Source organism: Pongo pygmaeus, chromosome 8 (genome assembly GCF_028885625.2).
Source record: "Pongo pygmaeus isolate AG05252 chromosome 8, NHGRI_mPonPyg2-v2.0_pri, whole genome shotgun sequence".
Classification (NCBI taxonomy): Eukaryota; Metazoa; Chordata; class Mammalia; order Primates; family Hominidae; genus Pongo; species Pongo pygmaeus.
The window spans coordinates 12878245-12905581 of record NC_072381.2 but is presented as its reverse complement, the minus strand read 5'-3'; the positions used below and the strand labels follow the sequence as shown (position 1 = coordinate 12905581).

The 27337-nt window shown below is 46.5% G+C and overlaps 1 protein-coding gene across 7 annotated transcripts in view; it reads right to left on the bottom strand.

The window, feature by feature from the left end:
- Positions 1 to 27337, bottom strand: part of CAMK1D (calcium/calmodulin dependent protein kinase ID) — a 483060-nt gene that overhangs the window by 56826 nt on the left and 398897 nt on the right. For all 7 annotated transcript variants that reach the window (XM_063669556.1, XM_063669557.1, XM_063669555.1 and 4 more), the window contains 2 exons: positions 10710 to 10848; positions 1979 to 2105 (listed from right to left, as the gene is read on the bottom strand). In XM_063669556.1, the coding sequence (XP_063525626.1) occupies positions 1979 to 2105; positions 10710 to 10848 (266 nt within the window). The remainder of the gene's footprint in view (positions 1 to 1978; positions 2106 to 10709; positions 10849 to 27337) is intronic.

The following is a 27337-nucleotide window of genomic DNA, read 5'->3' as shown; positions in this document are numbered from 1 at the left end:
TGAGCCACTGCACCCGGCCATGCACTGGACCTTTCAAAAATGAGCAGAGCAACCTCTTCTTCTGTGCCTTCTGCATACACACAATCCAGGGAATTGAGCCCCCCTGTGATGGTATCCACACAGCTCCTCCCCAGCCACGTTTCCTCCACCTGCATCTCCCCGCTTCTAAACCCTGCTGCTTCTTTCCCTTCCCCTTATTTTGTGCTCTGCCCGCCTCAGCCTGCTCTTGTCTTTCCTCCTCTGAGTTACTCTGAAAATGAACAGCTATGACACTCGAGCTTGACATGGCTCTGTAATTATATGCAAGGACCTGAAAGGCCACAAAGTGGCCCCAAGGTCATCTGGAGTTTCCCACAGTACCCCTTGTAACTCCTTTAGTTTGAGGCTGGCTCTCCTCAGCCTGCCTGGGAAGGTTCTGTGGATGTCCCCAAAGACCCACAGGGTGATGCTGGTCACATAACATACCTCCTCTCTCAGGTGGGCTCACTGGCTATTCTCATGAAGAACACCGCACTTTGCACGACAAGAACTTAGCCTCACTCAGGCGCGGTGGCTCACGCCTGTAATCCTAGCTCTTTGGGAGGCTGAGGTGGGCGGATCACCTGAGGTCAGGAGTTTGAGACCAGCCTGGCCAACATGGCGAAACTCCATCTCTACTAAAAATACAAAAATTAGCCGGACACGGTGGCAGGCACCTGTGATCCCAGCTACTCGGGGGGCTGAGGCAGGAGAACCACTTGAATCCAGGAAGCGGAGGTTGCAGTGAGCTGGGATTGCGCCACTGCACTCCAACCTTGTGACACAGCTAGATTCAGTACCCTACCACACCCACCCCCCACCCCCCCAAAAAAAAGAATTCAGCCTCAGACTCCATTTTCCATAACTCTTTTCCAACCTCATCTTTTTTCTTGCTCTCAGACATCCCTAGCTCGTACCCTCTCCCAGCCTTCAGGCTTTCGCACAAACTGGTTACTCTTCCTGGGATGCTGTCCTGTAACTCCCACATGGCTGGCTTCTTCTTGCCACTGAGACCAAGGCCCAAGTCTCCCCACTGTCCTCTCAGCCCAGTCCTGATTCCTTTTCACTCCATGGCAGGCCCCCAGGCTTAGTTTCTTCATAGCACTTAAGATCTGAAATGACCCTGTTTGCTTACTTGTTCCAACTAAAATGTAAGCTCCATGAGGGCAGGCACCGTGTCTGTGTCATTCACTGCCTTAACCCCAGTGCCTGGTACAGCATCAGGTACATAGTAGCAACTTTACATGCATTTGCTGAATGAATGAATGAATGAATGAATGAATGAATGAATGCACTGATGTCAATGAAGGCCTCAGAACAGTCACAAGTATTCTAATGGTGTTCCTCCAGGACCCCAGAAGTCAAAAGATGAACATCAGAATCTAAGTGTTCAGATCTGTCAGTAGTCTTCTCTGCATTTTGGATGTTTAGTACAAAGAATTGGCGGTTGTGATTTAAGGAAAAACTTGAATGCCTGGCATCGCAGCACAGATCACGGTTGACTGATTGATGAGAGTGACTTGGTCAAGGTCTAAACCGGGTTCCTCCATCAATGTTCCTATCTCAGTAATTGGAATGTTTTCTTGTGTGTGCACCTTACTGTTATCTCAGTGTCTCATTGTAAATCACTGAGAAACAGATGTATGCAGTATCTCTGGAAATGGAACCTGGGATTCATCCAAATTAACTCCCAGCCTCCAGTCAGGCCCACAACCAAATCAAATGGGATTTCTACCCAACTGTGCAAAAGTTTTCAGGGGAAATCACTTCCCTGTTATGAATTATTCATCCCAGTGTCCCTCAATCTTTTTATTCTTTCCCCCAAGGGAAGTGAAGGCAGCTGTGATTACATGCCAAGCTCATATGCTTCAGACGACTGATGAGTTGACACGTGGTGACACCCCACATGAGGCCATCACACACACACACGGGCACACGTGTGCACATGCACTGTCCTTACCAACATAGCCTGGAGTTCCACAGGCAGTGGACATCACGTCTCCTTTGCCCTCCATTTTTGACAATCCAAAGTCACTGATCATTATTTTGGACTCCTCATCTTGACTGTAGTACAAGAGATTTTCAGGCTAGAAAGAAAATAAGAAAAAACCATTACAAACTACGTGTAAAGCTGGGTTAATTGTGAAAGACTCATTCAACTGCAAAACCTATTCACAACGTCAGGATGTCCTTGACCTTCGGACATAGTAGATGCATCAACTAAAGCAGCAGCCAATAGAAACAGTGCAGAGAGCCCAGCACAGTGTGTCTGGCACACACAGGCTTTCAATCAACGTTAGTCTCTTTCCTTTACTAATATTTTGTCTACTTTAAAAAACTCACCATATTCTGAGGCAATCTAGAAAGCTGACTGCCTCACAGACTTGTGGATTTACGTCTGGGGTTAGGGAAGGGAGATTCCAGGAAATGAAATAACTTGCAGGTGCTTCTCTGCTCCTTTTTATCAGTGATTTTTCTTGAATCCAAGGGTCTCTGTTTCTGCCTTCAGCAACATGCCCTGCTGCCCTGCAGTTCTGGGAGATGTGCTGAACTGCGCCCTTCACGAAGGCCAGCTGACCCCTGCTCGCTCCCCTGCCAGGAAAGCAGAGGGATGCCATCCCGGAATAAATGAATCTGGAATTGGAAGACGCAGCACTTCCAGCCATGTACCTTTAAGGGGTCCGCACTTCTGTTTGCCTTTCTGTGAAGCATGGGTTGATTTCATCCTTTGTCTGCTCCTCCGAACAGTGCTTGGGCAGCAGGAATGCACAGCAAAGGCCTTCCTCCATTTCTTATGGCCCCCGTGTTCCTGTCTTCACTACAGTTCTGCAACATACAGGAGGGGCTGAGTGCCAGTCCTGGGGTTGGCATGGGAGCCAGTGAAGTATCATTTGCATCGTGTTTTATGTAGAATTGGGGAATCTCATTGTTCCTAGCAAGGAAGCGGGGGTGGGGCTTATGGAGGCTGAGAAGCTACAGCCTTGGAGCTTGTCCCTGCACTGCTGGGTGGACCTTGAACAGAGAGGATCCTGCATTTTTTTTTTTTTTTTTTTTTTCTGAAGAGCTGCTGGACTTGATGACTCCTCGATTCATCATCATGGTGATGATTTATCACGTTGGGAGACGATGTCAAGGACTGTCATCTCTGCTGTTGTCCAGGAATGTCCGCCCTCCAGGATAATCCCCACCCAACGAATGAGGAATCGTTTCCGTCATTTACACCAAACCTTAAAGGGGGCGCAGCATGAAGAGTCTGACGTGGGAAAGGCACTTTCCCACAGCATTTCCCACCCAGCTCTCCTCCCCAGCCCCAGCAGGGACAGCCACATTCTCTCTCCTCAGGGGTTTCTGGTGAATCTTGGGTTTCAGATTTGGAAACTATTCTTATGTAGAGTGTGAAAGGAAAATAAATCTCAGGACCCCAAAATCACTAAGCCGGAGGGAAAAGTCAAGCTGGGAACTACGCAAATCTGCCTCGCATTTCATTCCTAAATAACATAGCTACAAAGATAAAAAAGCCACATTCCTCCCTCATGATTCGCCAATAAGGAAATTCCTTGTGGACAAAAGACAGACAAACTCAAAGTCTGGCCAGGCGCGATGGTTTACACCTGTAATCCCAGCACTTTGGGAGGTGGAGGCAGGTGGATCATCTGAGGTCAGGAGTTCAAGACCAGCCTGACCAACATGGTGAAATCCCATCTCTACTAAAAATACAAAAATTAGCCAGGTGTGGTGGCACATGCCTGTAATCCCAGCTACTTGGGAGGCTGAGGCAGGAGAACTGCTTGAACCCAGGAGGCGGAGGTTGCAGTGAGCCAGGATCGCGCCACTGCACTCCAGCCTGGACGACGAGAGTGAAATTCCATCTCAAAATAACTAACTAACTAGCTAACTAACTGACTCAAAGTCCTCCCTCTGCTCACGGGAGACAAATGCATACCTGATTGCTTCCTCTGCCTTATCATTTCACTGAGCCAGACTAAGGCGTGAGTGACTATTCCCGTAAATTGTGTATTCAGTGAAGAGCTGATCAGAGACTCAAAAGAAAGCAATCCTTTGTCTCTTATCTACCTAAGACCTGGAAGCCTCTGCTTTGAGTTGTCCTGCCTTGTCAGACCTAGCCAATGTACATCTTACACATACTGATTGATGTCTCACGTCTCCCTACAATGTAGAAAACCAAGCTGTGCCCTGACCGCCTTGGGCACCTGTCATCAGGATCTCTTGAGGCTGTGTCATGGGTACATTCTTAACCTTGGCAAAATAAACTTTCTAAATTGACTGAGACCTGGCCGGGCGCAGTGGCTCACGCCTGTAATCCCAGCACTTTGGGAGACTGAGGCGAGTGGATCACCTGAGGTCAGGAGTTCAAGACCAGTTTGACCAACATGGAGAAACCCCGTCTCTACTAAAAATACAAAATTACCCAGGCATGGTGGCGGGCGCCTGTAATCCCAGCTCCTCAGGAGGCTGAGGCAGGAGAATCACTTGAATCTGGGAGGCGCAGGTTGCAGTGAGCCGATATTGCGCCACTGCACTCCAGCCTGGGCAAAAAGAGTGAAACTCTGTCTCAAAAATAAATAAAAAAATAAAAATAAATTGACTGAGACCTGTCTCAGATATTTTTGGGTTCACAAGAGTGAGCAGACTTGTTTAGAAAAGCGGTTCTCGGCCTGTTGTGAGGCAGAGGCACCTGTGAAGGTATTCACTGGCCGGAGATCTTGCCCTTCAGTGGGTCTGAGATGGGGCCCAGGGCTCTGGATTTCAGAGCTCCACAAGCAGCATTCTGATGCGTCAACATCACAGTGAAGAAATTTTCAGAACTCACCAAGACTCCCTCCTTGATCAAACTTGAGGCAGGTTCCTCTGAGTCTCCTGTTCTCCTGGGCCGTGACCTTGGCCTTGTCTATCCCGCGCCCTGCCAGGCCTGCGCAGCCCTATCTTAGCGAGTCGGCTACGTCGGAGAATCCCCCCACCACGGGTATCTGATCAAGTTCTTCACCCACCCCACCCCCACTGACAGGACTCCTGCTGAAGGCAGGCCAAGGTGATTCGGTACTGAGATTGGGGTGACACAGGAGCTAGAAAGAAATTATTCAGGCAGATAGTGAGGGTAAAAGAGTCCTCGGCAAGGCTTCCCTTCTAACAAAAAGCAGCCCAATAAATTATTATTTCTTTTTCTAACAAAGAACAGCCTGAAAAATCAAGCTGCAAACATAAATAAGCAAGCTGGAAGCTTTCACCGGTGAATGCTAGCAGCTGTGCCAATAGAAAAGGGCCACCTGGGGGCCAGGTATGTCCAACACGGAGGCGTCATCTCCCTTTTCTTTGTCAGCCATGTGTACGCCACTGCACTCCAGCCTGGGGACAGAGGCAACACTCTGTTTCAAAAAAAAAAAAGAAACAGGCAACATGGGGCTGGCCAGGCAGAGAACCCATCTGCATCATAAAAGATTAGGGTGGGGATGGCACGGCGCCGAGCGGGCTCACACCTGTAATCACAGCACTTTGGGAGGCTGAGGCGGGCGGATCACCAGAGGTCAGGAGTTTGAGACAAGCCTGACCAACATGGAGAAACCCTGTCTCTACTAAAAATACAAAATTAGCCGGGCATGGTGGCACATGCCTGTAATCCCAGCTACTAGGGAGGCTGAGGCAGGAGAATCACTTGAACCTGGGAGGCAGAGGTTGCAGAGAGTTGAGATTGCGCCATTGCACTCCAGCCTGGGCAACAAGAGCGAAACTCTTGTCTCAAAAAAAAAATTAGGATGGGGCGGCCAGCTTTTCACACCCTATGGAAATGGCACACCTAGCCCTAACTAGTTTTTTGTGTCCTATACAAACGGCACACCTGGTCCAACCAATCTTTTGTGCCTTATGTAAGTCAGACACCACCTTCTCAAGCTCAGCTATAAAACCCCCCTGCATTTCACCACAGACCGGAAACCCGCTTGGGACCCCTCTCTCTACAGGAGAGAGCTCTTCTCTTTCTTTCACCTACTAAATGTCCGCTCTGAAGCTCACTCCTTGTGTGTCTGCATCCTTGATTTCCTTGGCGTGAGACAATGAATCTCGGGTATCACCCCAGACAACGAGGCCACTTCAAAGGCATTAGGGATCTGATGAGATCACAAGTGGAAGATTTCGGCTCAACTGATTCAGCAGGATTCTTGCTAAAAACTGGACCTACTGGACAGCCAGAGAGCAGGATCTAGTCAGAAAGAGGACTCAAACGGGCCTTTGTCAATGTCTAAGTCCTTAGCCTGCCTTTAGCAGGAATCCTGCCAGGTCAGGTTAGCAAAAATCCCCCTGATTTCCCATCCACTACCCCCTCCCCTCTCTTCTTTGGCTATAAATCCCTACTCGTCTTGCTGTATTCCAAGTTGAGCTCAATGGCATTGCAATGGTCTTGAATAAAACCTTCCTTACCATTTCAAGTAGTGTCAAAATAATTCTGTTCTTTAATAGAAACTAAAGAATAAATACTATCCTTCACCTCAAGTAACAACACAAAAAGGGATGGCAGTTAAGAGTCACTGTGACATTAATTTTGTGGATGAAGCAGGAGAGTAGAAGAAAATCAACTGTGCACTGAAGGATGCTTCCAATGAGATTTGTTTGTTTTTTTTTTTTTTTGAGATGGAGTCTTGCTCTGTCACCCAGGCTAGAGTGCAGTAGTGCAATCTCAGCTCACTGCAACCTCCGCCTCTTGGGTTCAAGGAATTCTCCTGCCTCAGCCTCCAGAGTAGCTGGGATTACAGGCATGTGCCACCACACACGGCTACTTTTGTATTTTTAGTAGACATAAGGTTTCATCATGTTGCCCAGGCTGGTCTCAAACTCCTGACCTCAGGCGATCCATCTACCTCGGCCTCCCAAAGTGCTGGGATTACAGGCATGAGCCACCACGCTGGCCCCAGTGAGTTTTAACAGAAAGTAAAGTGGCCAATCAGTTGAAACAAGAATACTGTCATGCTTAGAAAAGGGGTGGGAATGCTCGAATCATAAAGTCCACGTGGTTCATGTTTTCTCTGGATGTTTAGGGATCATCCTTTGCTAAACAATAAGGAGCCAGTCATGGGTGCAGAGAGAGGACAATGCTGTTGTTTCTGATTTTTTATCTTCCTTGTCCCAGGAGGTGATAAGGAGCGGAGAATAAGTGATTTCACACTGCTAAACAAGGCATAATCCTGGCAAGGGGTGGCCAAAGGGCCCAGCGCATCCACACATCCCTCCTAGAAAAGATTCATCTGGGTCAATAAAACGCTCTTTTGAAGACCAATTATGCCCAAGGAGGGTTAAATCAACTGGTCATTCACAGTTTAGATCAAAAAAATTTTTTTTTTTTTTGGAGACGAAGTGTCACTTTTCTCACCCAGGCTAGGGTGCAGTGGCGTGATCTCGGCTCACTGCAACCTCTGCCTCCCGGGTTCAAGCAATTCTCCTGCCTCAGCCTCCCGAGTAACTGGGATTACAGGCACCTGCCACCACACCTGGCTAATTTTTGTATTTTTAGTAGAGATGGGGTTTCACCATGTTGGTCAGGCTGGTCTCGAACTCCTGACCTCACGCAATCCACCTACCTCGGCCTCCCAAAGTGCTGGGATTACAGGCGTGAGCCACCAAGCCCGACCGATCAATACTTTTAATAGGCCCAAGACTTAGTAAGGACAGCAGGGCTTTTCCTGGGGGATGGGAGTGGGGGAGGAGGGAAGACGGTGGGGGAGAGGTAGGTTCAGGTATCATCTGGGTGGGAGGCCCCGATCCCCAATCCCAACAGGAGGGCTGTGGGGGTGCGGGCCACAGGGAGAGGGTCTGGCCCACATTGCATCACAATTCCTCCTGGTATCCAAAGAGGTCCGGGACTCACTGGAAAAATTAAGTTTCCAGCATATTATGGCATCTTTGCAAGACAACTGGTGGCCAATACCTGAGTTGGAGTATCAACCCCAACACTTTATAATAATCCACATAATAAGCTTTAAAAAGATCAGAATCAACACACTTCTGGTAATGTTAATGTTATCCATAATCACATTCCTACTCCAGTGATTCTCAACTAGGGGCAATTTTGCCCCCCAGGGGATGGATATCTGGCAATGCCTAGGGACATTTGTAGCTGTTAACAATTCCAGACGTAGTACTGGTATCCATGGGCAGAAGCCAAGGATGCTGCTCTAAATCCCACAGTGCCCAGGGCTGAATGCCAATGGTGCAGAGGCTGAGAAACCCAATCCTAATCTACTGAGGCAGGACCAGGCACTTCCAGTCTCAGTCACTTCATTTTGCAAAAAGAGTAACTGTCTCTAATAGCTTCTCAGGGCAACAAGATATCGCATAGCTTTCTACAAAGAGAAGGAGGTACATTTGCAGGTAGGCTGGGGGCAGTATTCCCATTGCCGCACTAAGCTTAAATCAACACGATCATCCTCTCTCTATTGCTCTGGGCTTGGTTATATAGGTTGTTTTCTTAGGTGTTTACGCAAATTTCGTAGTCCAATTTCAACTTCCTCCTCACAGATCAAACTCCTTTGTGCCTCTGAAAAGAGATCACAGAAAGGTCCTAAAATGGCAGTTTTAGGACCTTTACATAACGACAGGCCCGGTGTTCTTTACATAACGACAGGCCCGGTGATCTTAAGGCGCCACAGGATGGAAGCTGCAAATATTTCTCCAAAAGCATTACGTAGGTTAATTAAAAACATTATCTCCCATACAGCCAATCAGCCTTTCCAAGGGAGAGAGAAACACTGCCCCTCCTGGATATGCTTTATTTGCTTAGAAATTATTTTTCTAATAAGTACAGACAGCTAGCCCATCACAGCACATCCCTGTGGTCACCACATGAACGTGTTCAGAGATAGCTGCCTGTGGTGTTCTGGAATCACAGAACTGGCATTTGTGGGGGCACAAGAGAGCAGAGAAGTCCTGGAGGCCTGGCATAGAGATGCCAGCTGGGCTGAGCTAGCCCCTACCTAGCCCTCTGAAGTAACTCCAGGCCCTGAACATGAGCTGACCATGCCTACAGCCATTTCAGATGTCAAGAAGCCTGCAGAGGATGAAGGCTCAAAGGGATCCACCAAGATTCCCAAATATCCTCGCCCAGTGGTTTTTCAAGAACAGTTCCCAGACCAGCATCCTCATCAAGGGCAGACCTGTTAGAAACGCAAGTTTTCAGCCCCCACTAGAGACCTCTAGAATCCGACCACTGGAGATGGGGCAGCAGTCTCTATTTTCATAGCCCTCCAGACAATTCTGATATGGGCGAACATTCGGGAACCACTCCCTGGGTCAATGGAACATGACAACATGCAGAAAAACCATGGTAGTGAGTCTTTATGAAAGAAAAAGCTACACCACTTTATTCCTTAATACCCAGTAGCAGATAATGGCCAGGTGTGGAAACTCTGTTTATACAAATGTTTACGACTGGTTCTTTAAATTGATTTTGATATCCCACAGTTGTGTACAGCACAGCTTCAAGATAATATGATCCTCATGTTTATAATGAGTGGTGGGTATATGTGCTGGGGTGGAATTTTTGTCTTGACTGGTGCAGTTAAGCTCGGGGGGCTGGACCTGTAAACATCCTAGAATGAAGTCACATTGCAGCTTTGTGTCAACCACACTGCTTTCTACTGTTTCTCAAGTTGATATGTCTGATACCTACCTTTGGTACCATATGTATGACATCTACCCTTTAGTACTGTATGTTTGACATCTGTCCTTCAGTGTCTACACAGACCTGCTGGGGAGGGGCATATATGCCCATATAAGTAAGGCCCAGATCCTTCTGTGCCAATGGGTAAAGGGTCAATATACCAAAACCTCATTAGGAAACTGTAAGAAAAGAACCTGCAGGACAGTATTTTTATTTGTTTATTTTTTTGAGACGGAGTTTCACTCTGTTGCCAGGCTGGAGTGCAGTGGTGCGATCTCGGCTCACCCCAACCTTCGCCTCCTGGGTTCAAGCGATTCTCCTGCCTCGGCTTCCTGAGTAGCTGGGACTACAGGCATGCACCACCACACCCAGCTAATTTTTGTATTTTTGTAGAGACGGGGTTTCACCATGTTGGCCAGGATGGTCTTGATCTCTTAACCTCGTGATCTGCCTTCCTCGGCCTCCCAAAGTGCTGAGATTACAGGCCTGAGCCACCACGCCCAGCCAGTCATAGCTCTCTTAACCTGTCTTTTTCCCTTCTATTTCTCTTCTCCCTTCTCTATATCTGCTTACCTTCTGTTTCCCTTCACTTTCCTCTCATGATGTCTGACCACTGCTCTCTTTCTTTTATACAGTGTGTTGTGCTGCAATGGGGCTGGAATTGGCAAAGGTGCTGCGGAACTGCACCGGGAGGAGGGTTTCTGCAGCCTACGTGTCTTGAGCAAAATCGTCTCTTAGATGGGCTTGAAGCAATATATAACCCAACTCCCTGTAACCCTTTGGCTACATAATGGTTGTAAAAATCTCATGAACAAGTGGCCAGCCGTGTGAATCTTCATCTTCTTCCAAGATACTTCTGGGTTTGGATCCCAAAGGCCCTGACAACTGAAAGTACACAAATGCCCACCATCTGCTGCACCCACTCTACATCAGAGCAGCCGCATGCCCCCACTGGCATCAGCCCTCTTGGACGTGTGCATCGGGGGCTGCAGAGTGGCTGCAGGATGCTGCTGAGCGATGGCCTCACCTTGAGGTCTCTGTGGACGATGCCCATTCTGTGGAGATAGTACACGGCGTCCAAGACTTGGCGGATCAGAGTGCTGGCATCCTTCTCTGTATAAAACCCCTTCTCCACTATCCGGTCAAACAGCTCTCCACCGGACACCCTGGCAAAAAAAGAACATATTAGAAGTTTGAAAGGATCTGTTGAATTGTGAAAGGAAAGCTTCCAATGTGACAAAAATCCCAAACTTTATTGCAAAAATGAATCCATCTTCAGATTGAGATGTTGCCCCCCTATTCCTCAGAGGCCATAGCCAGGAAATGTTTCCATGTCACAGCAGTGCAAATGTCTGGAACCAAGCAAAGGGAATTAAAAAAAACACGATCCACGGACCAGCCACAGCTGGGGTCTGTCCAGGCCTCTGCCTCTGTTCTGCTGTGATAATGTAAAGTTTAAAAACACACTTCCTGAATACCAGCGTCCTCGGACACAGGAAGATGACCCTGAATAAGATGTCTCCTTTGCATGAGACAGTATCCTTAAATGACCGAGAGCGTTGTGGGCAAAACGTTGGCCTGCCAACGGGATGTCTGGGTTTTTGACCAAGTTCTGCTCCTAATATACTGAGCTACGAACACTCCCTGAATCCCTGGACCTTGATGTTTTTACGTGTAAAATTAGGGGATGAATCTGGTCAACCTTTTCAACAGTGGGTAGGAGCATGCCTTCGGAATGATCAGAACCTCAAAGCCACTTGTGATTTATGAAAAAGCAGGCAAGAAATCAAGACTGTATTTCATTACTTTGCTTTGGTTTTAGCGATGCTGTATCCTTTTTATTCGCTTTGTATTTCAGATTGCATTTAACATTTTTAAACATTTTTCAAAATGGGACTAGGTTGACAAGGGTCAAGAAGCCCTGGGTGGGCAACCTCTCTGGCACCTTTCAGCTCTGATATTTTATGCCACTCTGAGTTCAACAAAATAATGGAAGTGTACGAGCCAGAATACAAACAACTCAACTAGTGTTCTCCAAATCATCTCAAATCATTAAGCCATCTTGGAAATAAATTTCAAGGGATTTATTAACACTACCGAAAAAAAAGAAAGAAACATTTTTCAAAAACAAGATGAGACAGATTTGAAATGCTAAAATCAAAAAGCAACTTAAAAAAACAACCCTTAAAGCTTTCACAGATACAACAAAAGACAAGCCCTACGGTAACACACATTCATACACAAACACACAAAGATAGGATTCATTTTCCGCAAGGCACGGCAATTTATGTGCAGTAACTGATCCACTGAAACCTTCTTTTAAAAAAACTAATCAAACAACCACTGCAGCTGTAAAAGGCCTATGTGCTTGTCTCTTCCATTACCTGTAGTCATAGCAGGCAATATTGTGCTTGGATAATGTTTCATTTTCAAGGCAAACTGACAATCTAGGTAAGAAAGAAAAGGTGCTCAGGAGAAATAAAAAAGCAATTCAAAGAGTGAAAAGAAATGGAAACAACTGGGAGAAACTACATTTTGACGACCATGTTGTCTCAATGATCCATGCTTAGGTAAGCCAAGAGCCCAAGATATTCCTCCTGACACCAACTTCTCTCTGCTCATCATTTTTTCAAGAACTTTCCCCCAATAAGTTTCAACATCGGAAACTTGGCAGAGCTCGAGAATGTACCACAAGAGGTAGACTGCTGTTAGGGACAAGGTGAGTCTGGGTGCCCTGGAGGCATTCACTTCTTCTTCTTATTTTTTCTGAGACAGGGTCTCATTCTGCAGTCCAGGCTGGAATGCAGTGGCATGATCACAGCTCTCTGCAGCCTCGACCTACGGGGCTTAAGCCATCCTCCCATCCTACCTCAGCTTCCTGAGTAGCTGGGACCACAGGTACGTGCCACCACGCCCGGCTAATTTTCATATTTTTAGTAGAGACGAAGTTTCACCATGTTGCCCAGGCTGGTCTCAAACTCCTGGGCTGAAGAGATCCTCCCGCCTTGGCCTCCCAAAGTGCTGGGATTACAGGTGTGAGCCACTGCACCCGGGCTGCATTCACTTAATTATTTACTCAACTACTCACTCAACATTTCCTGGGTGCCCATTATCTGCCAGCGAGCATGCCCAGTGGGAGGCAATCGAGGCAGCTTTCGCTCTGAAGGAGGGACATCTGTTACGATTACGCCCTTTCACATAGGCCCCCTTCCCGTAGAGGCCTCCCTAACTGCTGTCTCCAGGGCTTGCTTCTCACTGTTCCGCCCACTACTGTCTCCTCTCCTCTGCAACTGCTGGATGACCTCTGGCAAGAACGCTTACCCCTTCCACTGCTCCCACCACCTCCTGCCCTTAGGACCCCATGATCCAAGCCTGGCCGACCTGCCTCCCTCAAAACCTACCTGTCCTGCTTCCCATTCTGTCAAGGTCCTCTTTTTCCCCATTATGTGATATATAAGGTATGGACGAATTCTACTGAAGGAAAATACCTGTTTAAAGTATTTTCTGTCTTACAGCAGTGCCACAGGGCAGCAATGCAGTGAAGACCGAAGCATCAAAGGGTAGTATGTACTGTTGCAGAGTCTCAATGCTCTGCACATTTAATAATCTGCTTCTTACATCTCAAACTGCACCAGGGCTCTATTTTTCTGAACATTGCTTGGAAAGAATCTGGTCTCCTTAGAAACCGAGGCACAAGGGGAAAGTTTAGAATCTTGCCAATAAAGAAATACGACAATATGATATTGTCATATATTTTTATGACTAATAAAAATATCTTAAATCTGCAAATCTCTTTGTACTTTTCAAAATTCTCCTTAAGCCTGCATTTCAAAAACCTATGGTACTGTTATGGACTGAATGTTTACATCCCCCAGAATTTATAAGCTGGAGACTTAATTCCCAATGTGATGATGGCATCTGGAGGTGGGGTCTTTGGGAGGTGATTACGTTTGGATGAAGTCAAAAGGATGCAGCCGGGTGTGGTGGCTCACACCTGTAATCCCAGCACTTTGGGAGGCCGAAGAGGGTGGATCACCTGAGGTCAAGAGTTCAAGACCAGCCTGGTAAACACGGTGAAAACCCGTCTCTACAAAAATACAAAAATTAGCTGGGCATGATGGTGGGTGCCGGTACTCCCAGCTACTCGGGAGTCTGAAGCAGAAGAACTGCTTGAACTGGGGAGGGAGAGGTTGCAGTGAGCCGAGATCATGCCATTGCGCTCCAGCAATGGAGCAAGACTCCATCTCAAAAAAACAAACAAACAAACAAAAAAAAATTGCAGGGCCCCCATGCTGGGATCAGTATCCCTGTAAGAAGAAGGAGACCAGAACTCTCTCTTTACCATGTGAGGACACAAGGAGAATGCAGCTGCCTCCAAGGCAGGAATGGAGCCCTCACTATAATTTTTCCATGCTAGCACCCTGATCTCAGACTTCCAGCCTCCAGAACTGGGAGAAAATCAATTTCTGTTGTTTAACCCAATCTATATGGTATTTTGTTGTGGCAGCCAGCACTGACTTATTCACAAAGCTATTTGTGAGGGAGACACTATCCCAGAATCAATGCTGGGGAGATAAGTTTGGCATCACGGCAACTGCACATCTCATTTTTAGGCTTGCAGACCATGCTTAGGTTGGCTGTTTGGTTACTGAGCTGACTGACAGATTTTTTTTTGAGTCAGACACCTTTTATGTCAAGCCTCCTGTGTGCATGTTTGAAAGCTCCACATCAGAAATAAAGTTCCCCAATTAAAACATGCAAAGCATCAGAATGAAGTTAGAAGGGACAGGGGTCAAGTGATTGGGGAAAAGGAGTAGAACCACAGGAATATGTCAATAAATTAAAATGAATAAATGAGGCCGGGCACAGTGGCTCACACCTGTAATCCCAGCACTTTGGGAGGCCAGGGCGGCTGAGGCTGCAGTGAGCTATGATCGCACCTCTGCACTCCAGTCTGGGTGAAGGACCAAGACTCTGTCTCAAAAAAAATAAAGTGAATCAATGGCATAATAGCTATTAGGAGAGAGGCTCAGCTTTGTAGGATGCAGATCTGGAAAGGTAAACAGGCTGGCAAAGATTTAGGAAGCAGAAGACAGAAGAGATAGTTGAAAATTCTCCACTCTTCTGAATTCCAACTTTGAGGTGTATTTAGAACAGCCTGCCTCTGCACTGAACTTGGGTTTGTTCAGTTCTTTTGTTTTTTTTTTTTTTTTTTTTTTTTTGAGACGGAGTCTCGCTCTGTCACCCAGGCTGGAGCGCAGTGGTGCAATCTCAGCTCACTGCAAGCTCCCTGGGTTCACGCCATTCTCCTGCCTCAGCCTCCCGAGTAGCTGGGACTACAGGCGCCCGCCACCATACCCGGCTAATTTTTTTTGTATTTTTAGTAGAGACGGGGCTTCACCGTGTTAGCCAGGATAGTGTTGATCTTCTGACCTTGTGATCCACCCACCTCGGCCTCCCAAAGTGCTGGGATTACAGGTGTGACCCACCGCACCCAGCTGGGTTTGTTCAGTCTCTAATCTTCCTTGCCTAAGACAGTATAATGCTATTGTATTGTGTGCAAATTTTAACTATGCAAATATGAAATGTTTGATATAATAATCTCAGTAAAATTTCAGTATGTTTGCCAAATTTTACATGATCCCATTCCTTTCAAATTAAGAATTGTCAAAAAACATAACATCATTTCGAAGTTGCTGGACCGAGTAAACTCAGCTCTGATGACACAGTGGTATACTGCAATGCAGTCTAATAGAGTCAGTATGCAATGTCTCCCTTGTTAGTCCTTGGCCAGCCATGCTGTTGTTTACGTGCATTCAAAACTTCTCCATCTTGATTTTGGTAGATATCCTGTTATCTTACAATTTACTGCTAATTGTAATTTAAAGTATTTTATGTCTCGAACAATATCAACCACACATTCATTAAAAGGAAGCACTTCTGCTAATGCTGGAAGCAGGCTCCAACAATCCATTCTATTCTAGAATGGAAGCTAGATGTAATAAAATAATATGAAGAAGGCCAAACAGTACAATGCTGTGAGAGCAGTCTGAGAAATACCAGCCGTGATGCTAGGGTAATAAAAAGTAGCAGCACAGCAAATATTTGAAATTCACCTTCGAAATACCTTTGAAATTCACAAAGCCTGCCCTCTGACAAGGCCAGGGGAGTGGAGAAGACATAGGGGCATGCTGCAAGAGCTGTGAGGTCTCAATGGGCCCCAGAGCAAGGCTGGTTATAAATGTGTTTTCTAAGCAGCCTTTCTCTCCTTTATATTTAGTCCTAAGGGGAAGATACTCTTGAAATCTGTAGGCTGTGATGAAGAAAGGCTGCAAACAAAGCATTTTCCAACGGAGAAACCCCAAGGTCCAGAAGGCAGATATTTACATTTTTTAAAATATTATTATACTTTAAGTTTTAGGGTACATGTGCCATCTCACACCAGTTAGAATGGCGATCATTAAAAAGTCAGGAAACAACAGGTGCTGGAGAGGATGTGGAGAAATAGAACACTTTTACACTGTTGGTGGGACTGTAAACTAGTTCAACCATTGTGGAAGTCGGTGTGGCGATTCCTCAGGGATCTAGAACTAGAAATACCATTTGACCCAGCCATCCCATTACTGGGTATATACCCAAAGGATTATAAATCATGCTGCTATAAAGACACATGCACACGTATGTTTATTGCGGCACTATCCACAATAGATATTTACATTTTTAACCTGGCTTGGAGAAAGTTAGTTTCCATCTTCTCGATCTTTTCCTCAATCAAGATCCACCATGGCTGAACCTGAGATTCCCCTCTTCCCACGAAACGCAGCTGTCCATCATCCCACACTGGTGCCTATGATCGTCATAACTTCCGTAGGTTTGGTGCCCACCTACACACACTCCCTGCTCCTGGGGGCACCCCCTCACCCACTTCTCAGAGATTAAGTTTTCATTTCATGCAACCTCTCCCCTCAATATTTTCCTCCTTCAACAAATCCTACTTTAATAATTTTTTAAAATCTTTATTCTTTAGAATTCCATTGCACAGTATCTTCCAGGCCTCAATCTGTTCAGAAATTTCCAAAATATAAACACACGTCTTTCCATCTAATAGACTGGCTATATTTAGCCACCGTTATTCGGTTACACTCTGATTCTGGGCATTTTGCCTTCTCTGTATCTGGGTGTTATGAACTGAACTGAGTACCCCTAAAATCCATATGGCAAAGTCCTGACCCCCCAGTACACCTCAGAATCTGACTGTATTTGGAGTTAGGGCCTTTAAAGAGGTAACTAAGGTTTAACGAGGTCGTATGGATGGGCCCTAATCCAATAGGACTGGTGTCCTTACACAAAGAGGAAGAGACACTGGGAATTCCATGCACACAAGGAAGACCATGTAAGGACTCAGCAAGAAGAAAACCATCTGCAAGCCAAGGAAAGAGGCCTCAAGAGAAATCAACCCTGCTGACACCCTGATCTTGCACTTCCAGCCTCCAGAACTGTGAGAAAATAAATGCCTATTGTTTAAGCCACCCAGTCTGTGGTATTCTGTTACATTAGCCCAAACAAATACACCAGGCAACATAAAGGATCTTCCATACTCATGCAATGTGTCTTTGAATATACATTCTCTTTATATATTTTTCCCAGGTTTACTGGGGAAAACCCACCCACCATGTTTGCTACTTTATTGTGCTTTGTTTCTTCACCAAATCATGGAATGATCCTGTATGGAGCCAGACAATATGCCGTCTCTGTTTCCAATGGGTGTGTAGTCCAGTGTGGGAGACTGACACACACAGCCAAGTAAACCAGGGTGTGAATGGCTTTGAGGGTGGAGGGAGGCAGAGTAGTGAGTGTGCTTTGGAAGACTTCAAAAGGGCACCCAGAAGGGACCCCTGGGATGGGGCAGGAGGAGGTGAATCTGAGCTGTCCTGAAAGGAGGAGCAGGCTGGGCGTGGTGGCTCACACCTGTAATCCCAGCACTTTGGGCAGCTGAGGTGAGTTAATCACCTGAGGTCAGGAGTTCAAGACCAGCCTGGACAACATGGTGAAACCCCATCTCTACTAAAAATACAAAAATTAGCCGGGTGTGGTGGCGCACTCCTGTAATCCCAGCTACTCGGGAGGCTGAGGCAGGAGAATTGCTTGAGCCGGGCAGGTGGAGGATGCAGTGAGCCCAGATCACACCACTGCACTCCAGCCCGGGCAACAAGAGCGAAACTCTGTCTCAAAAAAAAATAAGAAATAAAACTAAAAAGGAGGAGCAGTATTTAGTTAAGTGAAGAGAAGCCCAGTGGGCAGCCAAGGCCCAGTAAATGGAATTATACTGAAAAAGGGGAACCAGTGACAGCAGCCAGAACTCATTCTTTTGGAGAATACAGGCCGTGAGAGAAGGGCTAAACGTGCACGTGGTAGAACCCCGCCACTTGGGGTGCAGGACTGTTCTGTCTGGGGAGCTACAGAAGCAGCTCTGGTTTACAGTCAAGACACCAGTGACAAATGACTTGCCACCTGTGACCCTAGCAGGATGCAGGCCCGGACATGGCAGAAGGGAGAACCTAAAGGGTTAGGAAAGGCTTCCTGGAGATGTCTCCACTACCTTTGTGTCTCTGGAGTCCAGCAGAGCACTTGTTGAACTGCAGACATTTCAGCTGATTCTTGAAGCAAGAGGAGGCTCAGAGAGACAGGAGTTAGGGAGAAGAGCATGAGAGGCAGGAAGACGAGGGTGGAGGCATGAAGGAAGCAGATATGGGAAGAGAACTGATGTATCTAGAAAATGCAACTGGTTGAGGATGAAGTCAAGTCAGGAAGAGTTTTGAAACTCAAGCAGTGGAGGCTGGATGTGCTGCCTCAGATGACAGTCAACGCCAAGCTGCTTGTACCCTAAAGTTTCCCATTTCCGAAAGAGATGCCACCGAGAGGGGTTATGATCTGTGGAGTGGGTATGGGGTGGAGGCATCATGGAATAAGGGCCCTTTCCTCGATATGTCCACTGTCTTTCAACAGAGATCTGCAGCTGCCGTCATAAGCCCCCTGCTGTGTTCCTCGCTGTTTTCTTCTCTCAGGTTTGCTCCAAACAACAAATCCACATCGGCCAGCTCTGAAGTAGACACTGATCTTCCAGCCATCCAGGCAGAAGCTCACATTGCCCTGGATGGGACCTCAGTGACTCATTACTATCACCTGCTTCTAACTCTGCCCTCTCAGTTTCCAGGTGGCCGCCCTTCAAGGCTGGCCAGGAAGAGTGTGGTTATATCCAAAACAGTGCACAGCTGGGGCGCAGTGGCTCACGCCTGTAATCCCAGCACTTTGGGAGGCTGAGGCAGGCAGATCACCTGACGTCAGGAGTTCAAGACCAGCCTGGGCAACACGGCTAAACCCCATCGCTAAAAAATATTCAAAAATTAGCTGGGCGCGGTGGTGCATGCCTGTAATCCCAGCTACTCAGGAGGCTGAGGCACAAGAATCACTTGAACCTGGGAGGCAGAGGTTGCAGTGAGCCCAGATCATGTCACTGCACTCCAGCCTGGGCAACAGAGCAAAACTCCGTCTCGAAACAAACAAACGAAGAAACAAAACCGAAACGGTGCATAAGAAAGCACTAAAGACACTAACTTTTCTTGGGAGACTTGCTTGCCAAGACTGATAAAGAAATTCTACTTTTGCATTACTTATAAAAAAAAGTTAAAGGATTTGTTAAGAAATTATTAGTGTGATCAAGATTTCAACAGAAAATAGCTAATCTTGTCTAACTCAAAGCACCTGTTCACATTCTAAATGACAAGTCGTTTTAATTTTTTTTGGTATTCCTAGAGGGTAAAAACCATAACTTATTCATGTTGAATTGCCAACACATACAACTTTTCTATTCCAGTGGGAGAGGGAGAAAAAGAAAATAAGTAGATTAATGAATAAATAGATACATTTGAAAGTGTCAGAGGGTTAGAAATGCTGGGCGGAGAGGTGAAACAGTCTAGTGGGCAGCTGGTGCAGCCACTGTTGAGTGCGTTCAGCAATGGCCCCTCTGAACGACAGGAACTAGGCAGCCACGTGTGGTCAGGGGAAAAGCATTCCAGGCAGAAGGGTGAGGCAGCCTGTTCTAAGATCCTGAGGACCGCATGGGTGGGATGGTATTTGGAAAAAAAATCTCACAACTGAGTATTGTGACTTCTGCATTAATTGGTTATCTCTCTATAAACTTTTAGTCTAATGAGGGCTTGTAAGATGAGGTTCAAAGCTATCAACCTAGCATGATATATTTCCTGAGGGGTCCTAGGTTAATGAACCGGTCACTGACATGGCATAGCCCCAGCTTGTGACCTTCTGGTAGAACAGAGCCAGCGTGAGCTTTGCACTAACAGATGTTCTCGAATGTATTAATTTTTGCAAATATTTTGCAATTAGCTCTTTGATGGTCACATATTGGCCTTTCTACAATTAGCTCCAGTTAGGATGACTGCCCTTGGTATGCAGTGGTGCAATCTCTGCTCACTGCAACCTCCGCCTCCCAGGTTCAAGTGATGCTCCTGCCTCAGTCTCCCGAGTATCTGGGACTACAGGCGCGTGCCACCATGCCCAGCTAATGTTTGTATTTTTAGTGGAGATGGGGTTTCACCATGTTGGCCAGGATGGTCTCAATCTCTCAGTCTCCTGACCTTGTGATCTGCCTGCCTCAGCCTCCCAAAGTGTTGGGATTACAGGCGTGAGCCACTGCACCCAGCCAATTGTTTTTCAATTATACTTTTTCCGATACTAAAGTCATTTGATATTCCTTGAGTAGATGACAAGTGGAAGAGACAGGAGATGGCTCTGTCGTAGGCCTCAGAATATGACTTGATTACAGACAGTTCATAAGACCAGTGGCTCCTGGGAAGGGAATTGCCAGTGGCTGTAAGCACGTCCTGGTCTCTCTTGGGTCAGTGACTCTACTGAAAACTTAGGGAGAACAATTATGCGATTACATACACTCAACAGATTCAGAATGTGAAGACAAATTGATAGGACCCCGATTCTATGACAAGCCTAAAAGATTCCTTTAATTCCTTTGTTCAGTTTTAATGGGAGTTTATTATGCGTATGTATATATGTTTTTTTATTTGGACAAATTTAAGGGGTACGAGTGCAGCTTGTTACATGGAATTACTGTAGTGGTGAAGTCTGGCTTTTAGTGTAACAATCACTCAAAGAGTGTGCCTTGTACCCCTTAGGTAATTTCTCATCCTTTGTCCCCCTTCTACCCTCCCAAGTCTCCAATGACTATAATTCCACATGCTAGGTCCAATGTACACATTATTTAGTATTTATATTTGTTCTGGTGTTTCTCACCCAATGGGATCTCTACTAAAACTCTTCTAGCACAAGTGTGGGTAGGCACATGCATTTAGATAATCTGGCCAGCACAGTGGCTCACGTCTGTAATCCAAGCACTCTGGGTGCTGTCCGCCCAGATCACCTGTGGACAGATCACCTGAAGTCAGGAGTTTGAGACCAGACTGGCCAACATGGTGAAATCCCATCTCTACAAAAATACAAAAGTTAGCCAGGCATGATGGTGGGCTCCTGTAACACCAGCTACTCGGGAGGCCGAGGTGGGAGAATCGCTTGAAAACCTGGGAGGCGGCGATTGCGGTGAGCCGAGATTGCGCCATTGCACTCCGGCCTGGGTGACAGAGCAAGACTCCATCTCAAAAAAAAAAAAAAAAAAGATAATCCAAGAAAGACCTAACGATGCCTTTGAAAGAGCAAAGACAAGACAAATATTGCCTGTCTATTGCTCAGCCTTGCAAAACTTTACTCACTGCCTTTGTTGGTGAAGTCTCAGTGGCTTCCGGGTTTACTTTCTATCAGCAGCCCTGACAAAGGTGCATGGCCCCAGCCGCCCACCGCATGGCTCCCTGGCTCCGTGCCAGCTGCTAAGGCTGGGACCTGCCAAGCCCTCATACATTTTTGTCTTTCTACCCGTACTCATCGCTTAGGTCCTAGCTTGAATGTCGCTACTACAGAGATGCCTTTCTTGACCCCTAGACCAGATCAGACCCCTCAATACATTCACTCTTAGCACCTGTCTTTCTGCACAGCACACACCAGTAATACTTAGGTGTTAGCAGAGTTAGCTGCATCAGGCTCCTCCTCCTGTCCCACCCTATCCCAGACTGTGAACTCCACCAAGACAGGGCAACGCCTGCCTCATTTACCGCTGTTTACCCAGAGCCTTGCATGATCCTTACACAGAGAAAAAGTGAACTAAATAGTTGCTGACTAAAGAAAGATGATGGCCGAGCGGGGTGGAGCTCCTATAATCCTAGCACTTTGGGAGGCTGAGATGGAAGGATCATTTGAGGCAGAAGTTGGAGGCTGCAGTGAGCTATGATCGTGCCACTCACTCCAGCATGGGTGACAGAGCAAGACTCTGTCTCTAGAATAATAAACAAATAAATAAATATTTTGCACAAAACTGCATAGTGAGTGGGGTGTGGTCTGGCTGGGTATGGTGACCTTAAGCAGCCATGTAAATTCTCAAAGCATGCAGCATGAAGCTCACGAAAGAAGCCTTCTGAAGCCTACCTCTTTTATTTTATTTTATTGGGGGAGACAGAGTCTCACTCCATCACCCAGGCTGGAATGCAGTGGCGTGATCTCTCGGCTCACTGCAACCTCCACTTCCCGGGCTCCGACAGTTCTCCAGCCTCAGCATCCTGAGTAGCTGGAATTACAGGTGTGTGCCACCATGCCCAGCTAGCTTTTGTATTTTTAGTAGAGATGGAGTTTTGCCAAGTTGGCCAGGCTGGTCTCAAATTTCTGACCTCAGGTGGTTTGCCCACCTCAGACTCCCAAAATGCTGGGATTACAGGTGTGAGCCACGGCATCTGGCCTGCCTACCTCCTTTAGCTGACTGGCTGCTGAGAAAATCCTCCCTCAACTTCTACTTCATTCATTCATTCATCATTCATTCTTGACTTTCCCCACCCCCTAACCTTGATAGTGGTTTGCAGGTTGTACCCTTGTTCCACCAATAGTCTCTCCTCCCGGCCTCTTCTGCTCTGAGTTTGGCCTTTTAGCTTGGAGTGGGTGCCTCACACTCAGAATAATATTCTAGAGCCTCCAGCCCACCCAGGGAACGGCTGTCCCACCTGGCTGGTCCTGACTTTGTGCAGGGACCCCGAGCAGACTAGACTTGGTGACTTCCCTCTGCAATTGAAGGTCACATCTAAACAAAAGAACCCTTCAACACATTTTAATAATCATCCATTTCAAAAATCATGCCAGAAAACCACTTAGAATGATCTGCTAAAGGGTGAGTGAGTGAGTGATACGGCATAGCATGTGGGCACGGAGTGACCCCCGGGGGGGGAAAACTGGCTGGCAATGTCATAGCCCAATCTGTGCCACATGGACAGGGCAGGGTAATCAAAACACACATACTCAGTGCCTGGGAAAAAAAGCAATTAAATCATGGCAATTTGTCAGCTGTGAATTTTGACAGATAATAGTTTTAAAGCCTTCCCGTTATTGCACAAATGTACAGTATGTGCTGAAATGGCTTTGTCAATTGACATGCTCTTTTAGAATTAAGATGAGGAAACAGACCAGCTGCCAGACGTTCCAGGTAAGCATCCACTGTCCTCGGCTCCTTCTCACTCAGCGCAAATGGCTGCAACCCGAGAACAGAACAAAACCTCTACTCATAGCTATGGTGTAGGCAGCTTTTTTATTTTTTATTTTTTTATTTTATTATTATTATACTTTAAGTTTTAGGGTACATGAGCACAACGTGCAGGTTAGTTACATATGTATACATGTGCCATGCTGGTGTGCTGCACCCACTAACTCGTCATTTAGCATTAGGTATATCTCCTAAAGCTATCCCTCCCCGCTCCCCTCACCCCACAAAACACACTTTCTGGCCGGGCACAGTGGCTCACACTTGTCATCCCAGCACTTTGGGAGGCCGAAGCAGGCGGATCATTTGCGGTCAGGAGTTTGAGACCAGCCTGGCCAACACGGTGAAACTCCGTCTCTACTGAAAATACAAGAATTAGCCAGGTGTTAGTGGGCACCTGTAATATAAAATTTAGCATGGTGGTGGCCACGTGTAATCCCAGCTACTTGGGAGGCTGAGGCAGGAGAATTGCTTCTCCTGAGCCCAGGAGGCGGAAGTTGCAGTGAGCAGAGACTGCGCCACTGCACTCCAGCCTGGGTGACAGAGCGAGACTTCATCAAAAAAAAAAAAAAAAAAATCCACACTTTCTGTGTTCCAGTCCCTTATTGGACAAAAGCCATTCTTACGATGGATTTTTTTTCTTTTTTTTTTTTTTTTAACTTTCTAGCACCTACACATTCATCCTCCACATTTAGTATAGAGGAAAATAAGATACGACGTGACACCGAATGGGAACACTGCAACAAGACAACATTTTTAACAACCTATAAAACCACATTATGTTGGTATTAATAGTATGCACTAGCCTTAATGTTAAAAAAGAGGACAAAGTTTTTTTTTCCCCCAATATTTATAAGGTTTACTAAGGATGGATACCACTATTCCCTAAGAATGAACAGCGACCATGTGAATGTTCCTGTCCTGAAATTTAGGTTGTAATTTTGAATAGCTCCCAGGCATCACACCCAAAATTCAGGAGCTGCCTTCCAGCAAAGACTATCAGTCAAGGTGTGGAGCATGGTTAGACCTAAAGTTCACGCTTTTACACTTGTAATTGTCTCTCTATAAAAACCAATCACTAATTAAAGTAATTGTAGAAACATTCATTAGTTACTATCAAATTGAACAGAGAAACAAGTCACAGAAAAATGTGCAGCCTCCTCAGCCCCTTAAGATTTCTTCCTCTGTTTTCATCAAAGCACTCTGTCACTCAGGCTGCCATGCACTGCTACGATCATAGCTCACTGCAGCCTTGAACTCCTAGGCTCAAGCAATCCTCCTGTCTCAGCCTCTTGAATAGCTGGGACTACAGGTGTGCACCACCACAACTGGCTAATTTTGCTTTGCTTATTATCAATCCCCACTGATGGACTGATGGACATTTCGGGGCTCTCCCTGCTATGGACACTGTCAGCAGGAGCTTTCCAGGCAGGGCACAGTAAACAGCATCTTCTGGTGTGCTGTGGGACTAGCTACTCTCCTTCTCAACAGATGAGTTACTCTGGTCAGCTGAGGACCCCAAAACCCAAAGCTCACAGCAGCTACCAGTGATTTTTTCAGGTTCCAGAAAGCAAGCCTTTTGCAGGAACTCTTGTCTTTTCAAGTTTTTCAACGGTCCTAAAGGAAAACTCTGAGTCACACGCCAGTGCCCCCATCTCTGCCCGTGGGCCCCTCCCGACCCTCGGCATCCCTCTAGCCAGAGTCCAAGTCCCTGGCTCATGCCTGCAACTGCATGAGTTTCATGCATTCTTCCCCTTCTTTATTCTCAATGTTTTAGCACATGACGGCTCCCTGCCACTGAGGTTTTACAAGAGACCCTTGAGAAATGTATTTCTTATTGAGACTATTTTGAAAGACACTAAGCATGCTTGCTTTTGAACAATTTTTCACAAAAAGAACAGGAAGAGTTTAAATACCATGAGCTGTGGAGGGTGAAGAGAGGAATAAAATTGCATCGTTCTGACCCTACCAGATTTCTGAATGGCTTCTTAGCATCCCTTTGCTGCATCCTCTGACTGGAGCCATGAGGGTTAATTTTATGAAACTTGAATGGGCCACAGTAGTCAATTATTGGTTCAAACATTATTCTAGATGAATGTGTCTGCGTTTTGGATGAGATTAACATTTACATTGGTAGACAAAGTATGGCAGATTTGACTTCCCTAATGAGAATGGGCCTCATTCAAAGATCCGGACAGAACATAAAAGGGTGTCTCCCACCCGGAATATGAGGGGATCCCTCCTGCTTGACTGCTTTAAAGCTGGGACATTGGCTTTTTCCTGCCTTTGGACGTGAACTGAAATAAACGCTCTTCCCAGGACTCGAGCCTTTTGGCTTTCAGACTGAAACTCACACCATCATCTCTCCCGGGTCTCCAGCTTGCCACCTGCAGATCTTGGGACCCATCATCCCCTAACCATGTCAGTCAATTGTTTATATTAATAAATCTCTTTCTGGAGAGGTGCAGTGGCTCATGCCTATAATCCTAGCACTCTGGGAAGCCAAGGCAGGAGGATCGCTTGAAGCCAAGAGTTCAAGACCAGCCTGGGCAACACAGCAAGACCAGTCCCTGCTCCCCTCCACTCCTATCTCTTCAAAAAATAAAAATAATTGGCCAGGCATGGTGGTGCACACCTGTAGTCCCAGCTATTCAAGAGGCTGAGACAGGAGGATTGTTTGCACCCAGGAGTTCAAGGTTGCAATGAGCTATGATTGCACCACTGCACTCCAGCCTGGGTGACAGAGTGAGACCTTGTCTCTTAAAAAAAACCAAATAAACACCTGTAATCCCAGCACTTTGGGAGGCTGAGGCGGGTGGAACATGAGGTCAGGAGATCAAGACCATCCTGGCCAACATGGTGAAACCCCGTCTCTACTAAAAATACAAAAATTAGCTGGGCATGGTGGTGTGCGTCTGTAGTCCCAGCTACTAGAGAAGCTGAGGCAGGAGAATCACTTGAACCCAGGAGGCGGAGGTTGCAGTGAGCCGAGATCACGCCACACAGCGAGATTCCATCTCAAAAGACAAACAAACAAACAAAAAGAATTAAATTTAAAAAAACAACAACTCTTTCTCCATCTATTTGTCTGTTTATATACATCCTATTGGCTGTTTCTTTGGAGAACCATAAAACAGGGGCTTTCTGCTTCTAGGGTTCCATTAACCCCAACTAATGGCATCTATTGTAGTATCAGAAGGATAAACTGATCTGGTCTCTAAAATGTAGGAACCTCAGACGCCTTTTAGTTAAACCCCACATTTCACAGTGACGAAAGTGATGCCCCCAGCTGTGGCGTGGCTCACCCCTCCCCCCGCCCCCGTCACACAGTTCAGTGTGGCACAAGGGCATGGCCTCATGCTGTTTCCTGTGAAACGCTCCTTTCCTCAGTAACTCTGGTCACGATTATAGAAGGGAAAGCAGATGGCAGAAAAAATAATGTGAAAAGAGAACAGGAATGAGAAGAAGCAGAACAGGAGAGACGGCAAGGTCAGCGAAGCAAGAAAGAGAAGGTGTTCCAGGAGCTGTATGCTTGCTCAGAGACCCCCAAAACATTTTCCTGTAATGTGGATGGAAACGAATGGCACAGAAAATTCACATTTCTAAACAATAAGCCTAACGTTCCAATGTCCCCCCAATTTCTGGCAATCTTTTCTAAAATGTGTTAGCCTTAAGTAGACAGATTTCAGATTCAGTAACTTTTTTTTTTTTTTTTTGAGGTGGAGTCTCACTCTGTTGCCCAGGCTGGAGTACAGTGGCGCAATCTCGGCTTACTGCAAGCTCCGCCTCCCGGGTTCACGCCATTCTCCTGCCTCAGCCTCCCAAGTAGCTAGGACTACAGGCGCCCGCCACCACGCCCGGCTAATTTTTTGTACTTTTAGTAGAGACGGGGATTCACCGTGTTAGCCAGGATGGTCTCCATCTCCTGACCTCGCGGATCCGCCCGCCTCGTCAGTAACTTTTTAATAGCTTTCCAGGTAACATCAGCATCAGGA